The sequence below is a fragment of the Urocitellus parryii genome, chromosome 1, assembly GCF_045843805.1.
Source record: "Urocitellus parryii isolate mUroPar1 chromosome 1, mUroPar1.hap1, whole genome shotgun sequence".
NCBI classification, from domain to species: Eukaryota; Metazoa; Chordata; class Mammalia; order Rodentia; family Sciuridae; genus Urocitellus; species Urocitellus parryii.
Window position 1 is genome coordinate 196717557 of NC_135531.1, and position 13209 is coordinate 196730765.

General features: G+C 34.2%; 1 protein-coding gene across 1 annotated transcript in view; it reads right to left on the reverse strand.

Moving 5' to 3' along the window:
* The window catches only part of Lrp1b (LDL receptor related protein 1B), a 1492917-nt gene that overhangs the window by 344174 nt on the left and 1135534 nt on the right, over window positions 1–13209 (reverse strand). Inside the window, exon 43 of the mRNA XM_077794359.1 lies at window positions 12449–12653. Coding sequence (XP_077650485.1) covers window positions 12449–12653 — 205 coding nt within the window. The remainder of the gene's footprint in view (window positions 1–12448; window positions 12654–13209) is intronic.

Genomic DNA, 13209 nt, shown 5'->3' on the forward strand with positions numbered 1-13209 from the left:
CTCTACAAGAGTGGAACCCACAGGAGATCCCTCAATGGACTGGCAATTGCTGAGCCCTGGAGGTGTGCTAAATTAAAAACTTCCAGACCAAGTGGCATTCAGCAAAGAGCCTGGAGTCCACCTAAGCCTAAACCTTGCCTCCAGGAATTCAAAATTACTTCTCTCACTCCAGCAATTTGGAGGGTGGAACATTATGCTCCAGAGGAGCCCACCTAAAGTTGCTAATAAGAGAAGCTACAAATCTTTTGAACTCCAGTGGAAAGTATTCTTTAAATTTTCAACGAGATTTTCTTTTCTCTCTTTTTTTCTTTTTTTTTATTTTTCTTTTTCATTGTATCTGTTTAATTGTGACCTGAATGGTTCATAGATATGTATACATACTCGTCTTTGTTTTTTTATTTTTTCTCATTTCTAGCATTATTGAAACCAGTGGTTTTTCTTGGATCAGTTTTTTGAAGACTAGGATGTTTGGTTAGTGTATTTTGGTTTTGTTTTGTACTCTTTTTTTTTTTTAATTTCATGTATATTTTTCTCTCACTTGTTTCCCTTGATTCTCTTTCTCTCTTCTTCTACTAATAGCCAATGTCTATTATTCTCTCTTTCACTCTTCCATCAATTTTTTACTTCTATCTTCTCTCCGCCTCCCTCATCATCATTATAACCTATATCACTTCTGTTCTCTCTCTCTCTACCATTTCAAATTGTAAACCCTTTTGTAAGCATGCTACTTTTATTGCAGACAATGTTATTTCTGTTTATTGTGATAGCTAACATTCTAGACATCATAGTAGGAACTATGTAGTATAATGGTGTATATCATTTGCATTGGTTATTGTTATTATTTGTCTCCCCCTAAAAAAGTGAGATTCTGGAAACCTTCAGGGACACTATAAATCTTTGGAGTAAAAACTCTACTGCCTCAGATCCATATTGTTAGATATGTAGGGAAAAAAAAACATGAAAATTCAAGTGAACAAATCACCAAAAACAAACCAAGATACTCCAAAAATCCATCAATAACTCAGTGGAAGAAATGTCAGAGAAGGAGTTTAGAATGTACAAAATTAATGTGATCTCTGAGGCAAAGGATGATTAAAGGAGTGAAATCTGAGTGAAAATACAGGATGTGAAAGATCACTTCAATAAAGAGAGATTATGAAAAAAAATCAAGCAAAAATTCTCAAAATGAAGGAATCATAATATACCAAATTAAAAATTCAATTGGAAGCATCACCAACAGACTAAATCACTTGGAAGACAGAGTTTGAGGCAATTAAGACAAAATATAGAATCCTGGAAACAAAAGTTCACTGTGGAGAAAGATGTTTAGGGACCATGAACAAAACTTTTAAGAAATATGGAATAACCTGAAAACACCAAATTTTAGATTTATTGGGATAGAATAAGGTTCAGAGATACAAACCAAAGTAATGCACCAATTTTTCAATGAAGTAATACATAAAATTTCCTAAACCTAAATAATTAAATGTAAAATCAAACACAGGAGGTTTACAGGACCCCAAATAAACAATTACAATAACCCACACCATGGCACATTATTATGAAAATGCCCAAATTACAGAAAAAAAGATAGAATTTTAAAGGCTGCCAGAGAAAAATGACAAGTAACATTTAGAGGGAAATCAACCTGGAGCTCAGCTGATCTCTCAAACTAGACAACCAAAGCTAGGAGGTCTTGGAATAATATATTCCAAGCTCTGAAAGAAAATGGATGCCAAACAAAAATACTATTTCCAGCACAATGAAGCTTCAGAATTGAGAATGAAATAAAAAACTTCCACAATAAACAAAAGTTAAAAGAATTCACAACTAGAAAGCTTACACTACAAAATATACTCAATATTTCATGAAGAAGAAATGAAAAAATAAAAGTGAAAACCAGCAAAGGGAGGAACTACACTAAAAGAAGAGTGAATAAATGGAGAAACTGATTCAAATTAAAATAAATAAAAATGAGAAGAAATAAAAATAATATCTCCTAATAACACTGAATATAAATGAAGTAAGCTCATCAATCAAAGGATATACACTGGCAGATTTGATTAAAAAACAATACCCAACAATATGCTATCTCCAAGATACTCATTTCATAGACAAAGACATCCGCAAACTAAGGGTGAAATGATGGGTGTTTAGTCATCTTTTTCACTGCTGTGACTTGAGAGGACCAACCACAATGAGTATAAAGAGAAAAAGTTTATTTGGGGGTTCACTTTTTCAGAGGTCTCAATCCATATAAAGCAAGCTCCATTCTTTGGAGGCTCAAAGTGAGGTAGAACATCACAGCAGAAAAGTGTGTCAGAGGAATGCAGCTCACATGATGATCTGAAAATAATGGTTCCCCCAAGGAACCACTTCCTCCAGTCATACCCGCCTTGTTTCCAGTCACAACTCAGTTAATCCCATCAGGGATTAATTTACTGATTCGGTTAAAGCTATGATCTAATCCTTTCTCCTCCAAAACTTCTTGCATTGTCTCACACATGAGCTCTTGAAGTACATCACATCTAAATCATAAAAAATGGGGGGGGGGAAGCATATCATTTATAAGGATCTCACAAACAAGAGGAGGTTTCTATCCTCATATCAGATAAAATGGGCTTTAAGCCAAATTTAACCAGAAGGGACAAAGAAGGACATTTCAAGCTGTTTAAGAGACTCATAATTGACAAGAAATAACAATCATAAATATTTATGCTCCCAAATAAATAGGGAGCATCTATGTACATTAAACAAATCCTTCTCAATTTTAAGAATCAATCATACCACAATATAATAATGCTGGGTTATTTTAAACACACTTCTCTCAACACTGGATATTATCCTCCAAACAAAAACTAAATTAAAAAGCTATAGAACTAAACAATACAATTATTAATTAGGTTTGTCAGACATATACAGAATATTTTTCCATCAATTACTGAATAACCTTTATTTTCAGTAGCACATGGATTCTTCTCTAAAATTGACTCTATCTCAAGGAAATAAGCAAATTTTGGAAAATACAAAAATAAAATAGTGATAATACCTTGTATTATATCAGATCACAATGAATAAAATTAGAAATCAATGATAAAATATAAAATAAAAACTACTCTAACACCTGAAGACTAAATAACACACTGTTGAATGACAAATGATAGCAAAAGAATTCAGGTATGAAATATAAAATACTTAAATGTAAATAAGAATAGTGGTATAACATATCAAAATCTCTGAGACTCTGTGAAGGCAGTGCTAAGAGGAAAGTTCATTGCATTGAGTTCATTCAATAGAAGAATAGAAAGCCAACAAATAAATAACCCAACATTACAACACCAAAGGCTATAGAAGGAAATAATTAAAATCAGAGCTGAAATCAATGAAATTGAAACAAAAGAAACAATGGACAGAACAAAAGTTGTTTTTTTAAAAAAAAAATAATAAAATTAATAAACCATTAGCCAAGCTATAAAGAGACAGAGAAAAAAATGAATTTACTACAATTTGTAGTGAAAAAGAAATATCACAACAGACACAACTGAAGTACAGGTAATAATCAGAAACTATTTTGAAAATTTATATTCCAATAAAATAGATAATCTTAAAGACATCATCAAATTTCTAGAGACGAATGACCAATCCAAAATGAATCAGGAGGAGATCAATTTTAAGCAATTAAATTGAAGACACCATCAAAAGCTTACCAACAAAGAAAAGCCCAGGGCCAGATGGTTTCTCAGTCAAGTTCTATCAGACCATCAAGTACTAACACCAATCCTCTCTGAATTATTCCATAAAGTAGAAAAGGGGGAAATCTTTCCAAATTCATTTTTGAAGCTAGTATCACCCTGCTACCAAACCAGACACACACATATCTAGGAAATAAAATTTCAGACCATTATCTCTGATGAATATAGATGCAGAAATTCTTAGTAAAATACTGGCAATTTGCATTCAAAAATATATTAAAAAGACTTTGCACCATGATCAAGTGGTGTTTATCCCAGGGATGCAAAATGGGTTCAAAAAAACAGAAATCAATAAATGTAATTCATAACATCAATAGGCTTAATGACAAGAGTCACATGATTCTCTCATTAGATGGAGAAAAATCATTTGACAAAATACAGCATTCCTTCATGTTCAAAACACTAGAAAAAGGGCTGGGGATGTGGCTCAAGCAGTAACGCGCTCACCTGACATGTGCAGAGTGCTAGGTTCGATCCTCAGCACTACATAAAAAAATAAAATAAAAAAGATGTTGTGTCCACTGAAAACTGAAAAATAAATATTAAAAAATTTATTTCTCTCTCTCTCTCTCTTTAAAAAAAAACACATTAGAAAAACTAGGGATAGTAGGAACATACTTCAATATTATAAGAGCTACACATGCTAAATTCAAGGCCAATATTATTTTAAATGGAGAAAATATGAAAGCATTCTCTTTTAAAACTGGAACAAGACAGGGATTTCCTCTTTTATTACTTCTATTTACTATAGTCCTGGAAACTCTAGCCAGAGCAAATATACAGAATAAAGAAACTAAAGGGATATGAATAGGAAAAGAACTCAAACTATTCCTATGTGTTGACAAGATAATACTATGTTTAGAAGACCAAAAATTCTACCAGAAAACTTTTATAACTCATAAATGAATTCAACAAAGTAGAAGGATACAAATTAATACCCATAAATCATTTGCATTCCTATATATCAGTGATGAATCAACTGAAAAAGAAATTAGAAAAACTATCCCCTTCATAATCGTCTAAAAAAATACTTAGGAATTAATTTAACAAAAGAGGTTAAGGACCTCTACAATGAAAACTACAGAACACTAAAGAGAGAAACTGAGGAAGACCTTAGAAAATGGAAAGATCTCCCATGTTCTTCAATAGGCAGAATTAATATTGTCAAATTAGCCATACTACCAAAAGGGCTATACAGATTTAGTGAAATTCCCATTACAATTCCAGTGATAGTCTTCATAGAAATATAAAAAGCAGTCATGAAATTCATTGAAAAAATTTGAGGACCAGAATAGTTAAAGAAATCCTCAGCAAGAAAAGTGAAGCAAGAGGCATCAGAATACCAGACCTACAGAGTTATAGTAGAGAGTTATAGTATTATACTGCAGAGTTATAGTAACAAAAAGAGTCTGAACACCAATGGTGCACAATAGAAGACACAAAGACAAACCCACATAAACACAATTATCTCATGTAAGACAGGGGCACCATAAACATACATTGGATAAAAGATAGCCTCTTCAACAAATGGTGCTGGGAAAACTGGAAATGCATATGTAATAAAATAAAATTAGACAACTATCTTTCACCCTGCACAAAACTCTACTTAAAGTAAATCACTGACCCAGGCATTAGACCAGAGACTCTGTGCTTACTACAAGAGAAAGTAGGCCCAACTTTCCATCATGTCAGCTAACAAACTGAATTCCTAAACAGGATTCCTAGAGAACAAGAAGTAAAATCAAGAATCAATAAATGTGGGGTGGTAACAAAATTAAAAAACAAAAAAAAACACAACTTCTTCACAGCAAGGGAAACAATCAAGAACATAAAGAGATGGCTTTACAGAATGGAATAAAATTTTTGCCATCTTCACCTTAGAGGAACATTTATCTCCAGGATATATAAAAAGCTCAAACAACAACAAAAAATCCAATCAAAGGAACTGAACAGATGTTTGACAGAAGAAGAAATATGAATGGGCAATAAATACATGAAAAAATTTCAACATCACTAGAAATTAAAGAAAGGCAAATTAAAACTACACTGAGATTCTATCTCAATCCAGTCAGAATGGCAATTATCAAAAATCCAAGCAACAATAAGTGTTGGCAAGGATGTAGTGAGAAAGGTACACTAGTACATTGGTGGTGGGATTACAAATTAGTGTAACCACTCTAGAAAGCAGTATGGAGATTTCTCAGAAAACTTGGAATGGAACCACCATTTGACCCAGTTATCCCACTCCTTGGCATATACCTTGGTGACTTAAAATCAGCATACGATAGTGATAAGTCCATATCAATGTTCATAGCAGCTTAATTCACAATAGCTAAGATATGGAACCAAACTAGGTGAACAACAGATGAACAGATAAACAAACTGTGGTATATATACATTCAATGGAATATTACTAAGCCATAAAGAAGAGTAAAATTATGTCATTTGTCAGTAAATGAATGGAACTGGAGACTATCATGCTAAATGTAATAAGCCAAACCCCCCCAAACCAAAGGCTGAATGAATGTTCTCTCTGATACGTGAATGCTGACTTACAATAGTGAGGCAAAGGGAGAAGTAGAGGTTCAAGGATTGGAGTGGAGTGAATGAGGGGAAGGCAGGGGATGGAAATGGGCAAGACAATAGAATGAATCAGGCATAACTTTCCTATATTCATATATGAACACACTACCAGTGTAACTCTACATCATGTACAACCACAAGAATGGGAGTTATACTCCGTATATGTTATATGTATGATCTGTCAAAATACATTCTACTGCCATATATATAACTAAAAAGAACAAATTAAAAAATTTAAACTTTTTGACTGTTTTGGTTAGTTTTTTTTTTTTTTCTCTGCTGTGACCATAAGATCTGACAACAATTTTAGAGAAGAAAAGGTTTATTTAGCACTTATTGTTACAGTGGTCTTAGTCCAGAGATGACTGGCTTCCAAGGTGAAGCACAACATCTTGGCAGAAGGGTGTGGTGTAGGAAAGTAGCTCATGTCATGGCCACCAGAGAGTAGAGATAGAGCTCCCCTCAACAATCACGAAATATAAACCCAAAAAGCACATCCTTACTGACCCACCCCCTCCAGCCACTCCCTATCTGCCTATAGTCATCACTCAGTAAATCTAGTCATCTGAATTAATGCACTGATTAGATTAAGGCTCTCATAACCCAATCATTTTACCTCTTAATAGTATTGTGTTGTCCCACACATGAGTTTTGGAGAGAAATATCTAAACCATAATAATGTCAATAAAGATGAGGCAATACTGATTGTTTTGATTAGTTTACATTGCTGTGATTTTTTTGCTTTTTTCTTTCTTTTTCTTTCTTTCTTTTCTTTTCTTTCTTTTTTTTTTTTTTTTTTTAGGGTGCTGGGAACCCAGAGCCTTATGCATGCAAGGTAAGCACTCTGCCAACTGAGCTATATCCCCAGCCCCATTGCTGACTTAATACCCAACAAGATCCACTTAGTGAAGGGAGAGTTTATTTGAGGTTCATGGTCTCTTCGTGGTCTCAAAGGTCTCCCTCATAGAGGGAGACTATGACTCCTTTGCCCTTGGTCTGAGGTAAAGCAGAACATCATGGAGAATGAAGGGTCCAGAGGGAAATTTTTCAGCTTATGGTGGGATCAGGAAACAGAGATAGAAGGGGATGTGATTTTAGGGAAGGTACACCCCTCCAGGAATAACCTCAGGGATCCACCTCTTCCCATACCCCACCTGCCTACAGTTACCACCCAGTCAGTCCATTCCAACTAGGTTGAACTGATTACATAACAATTATCAGGATCTAACTATTTACCTCTGACTATTTCTGCATTAACAAGAGCTTTAGGTTAAAACACACACACACACACACACACACACACACGTTTTTATTATTTTTCATGACAAAAAATGATGAACAAACTTCTAGAAGAAAAGATAAAATATTTCATTATACTTTTATGGGCAAAGATGTTTTAAATAAGATCTAAAAAGTATAGGCAACAAAAGCAAAAATAAACAAATGGTCTAGAGAAAATGCACCGCAGCACAAGAGGACCTACCACAGTTAATATCATACCACATAAGGACATTTTGAAATAGATTTTTTTAATATCTGAAAGAAGACAATAATGCCCAGTTCTACCACTTTTATTCTTATAGGGCTGGAGGTCTTCGATACAGTAATTAGGTAACAGAAAGAAATAAAGTATATCCATAATGGAAAGGAAGAAGTCAAATTGCTCCTTTTTGCAGATGATATGTTTGTATGGTCTTTAATAACTAAAACTCTAAGAGGGTCCAGAAAATGAAACAAACAAAAGGCCACTTTTGGATGAACAAACTAATTTGACAAGTTACAAAACACAAAATCAACATAATAAAATCAGTTGAGGTTCTATACTACCTGAAAATGGAAACAAGAAAGCAATCCTGTTTACAATCTATATTTAAAAAAAAAAATCAAATCTCAGGAATGTCTTTAGTCAAGGAGAGAAAGAACTCTACAGTGAAAACTACAAAACCACAAAAATTAAAATTGCATCACAAGTACATGGAAAAATAGTCAAGATACATGATTGGAAGAATTCACAATGTCTATACTACCCAAAACAATCTTCAGATCCAATGCAGTCCTATCCTGTAATATCTTCAAAGACATAGAAAAAGAAAATAGTTGTACAATTTCTGTGAAACCATAATAGACCCTGAATACAAGAAGCCATATTGAGAGTAAAGAACAAAACTGGAGGCCTCATACTACCTCACTTGAAAACATCCTACAAAGCTGTAGTGAACATAACAGCCTGTTGTTGGCAGAGTTACTGCACAAAGTAGGACACAATCAACAGAATGAGAGGTTAAGACACAGAATTAGAGAAAATATCTTTAAACTATATATTTGACAGGGTTACTACCCAGAATATGTAAGAAATTAAACTAATTCTATAATAAAATTGATAATCTGGTTTAGAAATGGACAAAATACCCAAGTAGATGTTTCTCAAAATTAGACATACAAATGGCAAACAGGTATATGAGACTGTTCAACATTATTAATCATCAGGGGAATGCAAATCAAAACTATAATGTGGTATCACTTCATCCCAACTAAAATTGCTATTATCAAAAATCCAAAATAAAAAATCTGGCATGGAAGGAAAAAATGGGAACTTTTATATATCCTTGGGGGAATGTAAATTCATACAGCCATTAGGGAAAAGAGTATAGAGATTCACTCACAAAATTTGAAATAGAGCAATCAACTTATCCCCAAATCCTACCACTGGGTATTTATCTAAAGGAAATGAAATTATGTCAGAGAGAGAGCTCCATACATACTGCAGTATGCTTTTCACTATAGCCAATATTTGGAACCAATCTGTTTATGAGCAAATGAATGGATAAAGAAAATGTGGTACATATATCAAAAAAGAGTATGTCCATAAAATGGTGAAAATCGTATATTCATGGAAACAGATGTACTTGTCAAATATTATCTAAAGTGAAATAAACCAAACATAGACAAATACTGCATGATCTCACTGACTTGTGGAATTTAAAAAAGCCAATCATACAGAAATATAGAGTAGAAATGTGGTTATTATTCTAATAGAGTTGGAGAAGGTGGGGGGAAAGGAGGATGGGGAGAAGTTGGTCAGTGGACACACAATTACAATTAAATAGCAAGAATAAGTACTGGTGTCCTATTGTACCACAGGGTGAAGATCACTAAGGATATTGTATTATACACTTAAAAATAACCAGAACAGAGGGTTTCTGAATATCCTTGCTACAAAAAAAAAAAAAAAAAGAAATGTTTGAGATGCTGGATATGTTAAGTACACTGACTTGTTCATTATATATGTTTACATATATTCATGAAATACCACAGTGCACAGTGTACCTCATAAATATCGGCAATTATTTTGTGCTCATTAAAATATTTTAAGTGCAAAGCATAAAAAATATAATTTTTAATACTTAAAAATACTTCTTTGAATTTTCATCAAAAATAGAAATTTGCTAGTTTGGGAATTACAACTGGACACATTTTTTAAATTTTGAAACAAAATTATTTAAGTGGATTAGTCATCTTATCACTGGATCACCTAGTGTAGCTATAATTTCCATGCATAATAATGGGAGTGCAGAATAGGTTGATACAAAAAAATAAATTGAAGGCTAAGGATTTCTGAAGGGAGATATGAAAACATTTTTAATTTTAAGATATAAAAGAAAATAGTATCATATTCAGAAAAAGATTTACATGTTTTTTTTTCAAAAACATTAACCCCTAGGTTCATTTAGATTTTCTATGATGTATTATGAATCAAATATTTTTGTCTGTATTCTCACAATAATTCTGAAATTTTGGTGGAGAATTCTCATGTCAGAAAACTGAGAATTATAAAGGTTAAATAATTTGCCTAAGGTCACATGATCATTAATTGTAAAAGACAGACCAAGAATTAAGTACATTTCTTTGATTCAAGATCATTGCCTTTTGCACGAAGTAAATCTCATCAAGACTGAGCCCATTATTCTAGTATTGCTTAAACGCTGTACTGTCCTTTATCAGTGCCACTCAAAAGAGCCACTCCACAATGTGATGAGTTCCCTCTACCATAATGTAAATCAATGTACTGCTTCCTTTTTAAAGAAACCCCCCACCACACACACATCTTAAATTGAATTTAAATCTGCATAAGCATATATGTTAGAAATTAGTAAACCATGATCTTCTGTTGCTCCTTTGCTTCTTTAAATAAAATTTTAGTGGAATATTGGCATTCCTATTCTTTAACATGTTCTCTCAGCTTCAGCAATGTTAGACTGTTATTATGATAGAGACCATAGGGTCCATTAAGCTACCAACAACATTCATTATCTGGTCCCATCTCAGACCTTCCTCAATTCCGGGCGGGGTTTCTGCTGTGCTTCCAGCAGGGCCTGGATGAGGTAAGGTGGTAAGGAATGCTGGGGTGGTATAGCCATCTAGGTCTAAGCCTCTGAGCTCTTTTCATTTTCAGATTTCAAGAATGTTATTCTTCATAGGATAAGAGTGAAGCCAGAATAGACAGGCAGTATAGATAGGTAAATGGCATCAGGTGAGATAGAGTCAGGCCAATTTTGAGTGAGTCCTGGAAAGATGGAGACTGTCCCCTGAGGGACTGAAATGTTAATTCCTTCAAAGCCCTTCCTCCCCCCCTTATCAAGAACCTGCCCCTGCTCCAACCTGTTGCTAAAGTAACCTGTCCCAGGAATTGCCCCTCCCTACAGGGATCTATACAGTTGTTAATTCATGTGTCCTGGGCTGCACCATCCTGCCCTTCCCCCTTCAGCCCACCTGTTTTTCACTTTTGTCCATCTCACCAAGCATTCCTGGGCCTAGTCACCTATGCAGGAAGAAGAAAGATTAGGGGAAGAGAGCAGGAGAGCCAAGGAAGCCTAGTGAAGCCAGATTTAAAGTTAGGTAGCCAGTGTAGTTAGGTAAATCGGGTCTAATATCCAGTGAAATCTAAAATGGAGGCCATGCTGGGAATGACTCAGGGAAAACACAGAGGACAATTCATGAAATGTTAATGAAGTCCTGAAGAGGCCCTAGGCCAAAGTCCACCTCAGAGAAGTGATAATGAAGTCCTTCCTGCCCAGATTACTTCTTTGGCCCACCTGTGTCCCACCCCTCAGGCCTTCCAACCTACATTCCATCACCAAAACTATAAAAAGGGGAAACAACTGCACTTCCACGGATTCCACCTCTTGGGTCCCCTACTTCCTCCGGGAGAAGTCTTTTCTGCTGTCCTTTAATAAACTTCTAATTTCTACTCTGACCTTGCCTCTGCGTGCTTCTTTGGTGTTATTCTTCAACATCGGGGAAGCAAGCACTAGGACATAAAAAAGGGCAGAACACCTTGCTTCTGGGGATAAGAGGATACTACTAGGAAGGCCCCCTTCTCCCTGGTGGGAGAAGCCTTTGTTACCCCTTTTTGAATAAACCCTGCTTTATATGCTTGCCTCCGTGTGCTTCTCTAATGTTCAAACTCAAAATGTGAGAAAGCAGGACTCCTCACCAATAGCTGGTGACATCAACAGGAGGGACTTGAATTTATCCATTCTTAGTGCCCTGAATACCCTCAGAATGTGTTTTCCAGGGACAACATAAGGATTTTTCTGCTAACATTTCATTTGAAATTCTGAGATAACAGACTGCCAAGTAGAATCAGCCTGACTTTGAGAGGAATCTCCTATCTCCAAAACTTCTAAGATTGCTTCAAGGACCCAAATACAAATAAACATTTCATTCTTTCCTAATTTTCTTTTGTGTTTGGGCAACTAACCAATTTCATTTCACATTTTTGAAAGCTATAAATAGCAATGAAGCATATGCAAATCACTCAAACAATTCCAGTTCAATTAATAACTAGGAGAAAATCCATTATTGTCTCTCCAGAATAAAGTTTACAAAAGATCAGATGCCTCTATGGCAGCAAATGCATATGGAGAAAATTTTAAAAATATCCACAGAGATTGTTTCTTGTCCTGAATAGATTAGCTATTCAATTGGATTGGTTCAAGCAATTAGCTATTTTGAAATTCCTTGACATGCATATTTTAGCAAAGTAAAAAGAAAATATTCTTCTAATATATCATTGTATAAATCTATAACATAGAAATTCTCTATTAACTTACATGTCTCTGGGATCCATCATATTCACACCTTTCAATTTTTCCTAAGCTGCCATCTGAGAAATACAATTTTTCTGCACGATGGTCGATAGTGAGTCCATTTGGAGTAAGTATGTCTGTACTGACAACCACTTGAGCATTTTTCCCAGTCAGGGTAGATCTTATGATACTTGGATGCTGTTCATTCCAGTTGGTCCAAAACATTAAACTAATTAAAATTAAAATTATAATAATAAATAATTAAAATTTTCATTCAAAGTAAAAACATTATATAAACACAGCAAGGCCAAGCTATTTAAAACAGGCAAATTTATTTGGCATCTATTCTGTGACCCTTAAGGAATCCAAGTGATAAGAGGAGATGTGGATATTATATTTGTATGCACATTTTTTTCCAGGTTCCTAAGCTTGGAAACCATTTCTGAAAACCAATTATCCTGTACATTCTTTCAAATAACAATTTAATTAAGTTGAGTCAGTTTGATGCACAATGAGGATTTATTTTTATCAGGTAAAAAATAGTAATATTAAATTTACTATGAACTGCAAATGTGGCATAATTTATCAATATCACATTTAAGCAGATCTAGTATGATCCCTTTGGATAGCTTTGCTAACTATATTTTCTTCTATAATTAATGAAAATCAAAATCCCTCTTCACTTCTAGCTTTGCTTTTTATATTCTACATTCTTCTTTATATGTTTTTTTAAAGAAAAATAATTACCAAACTTGCATATTTCTATATATTTTTTTCTTTCCTCC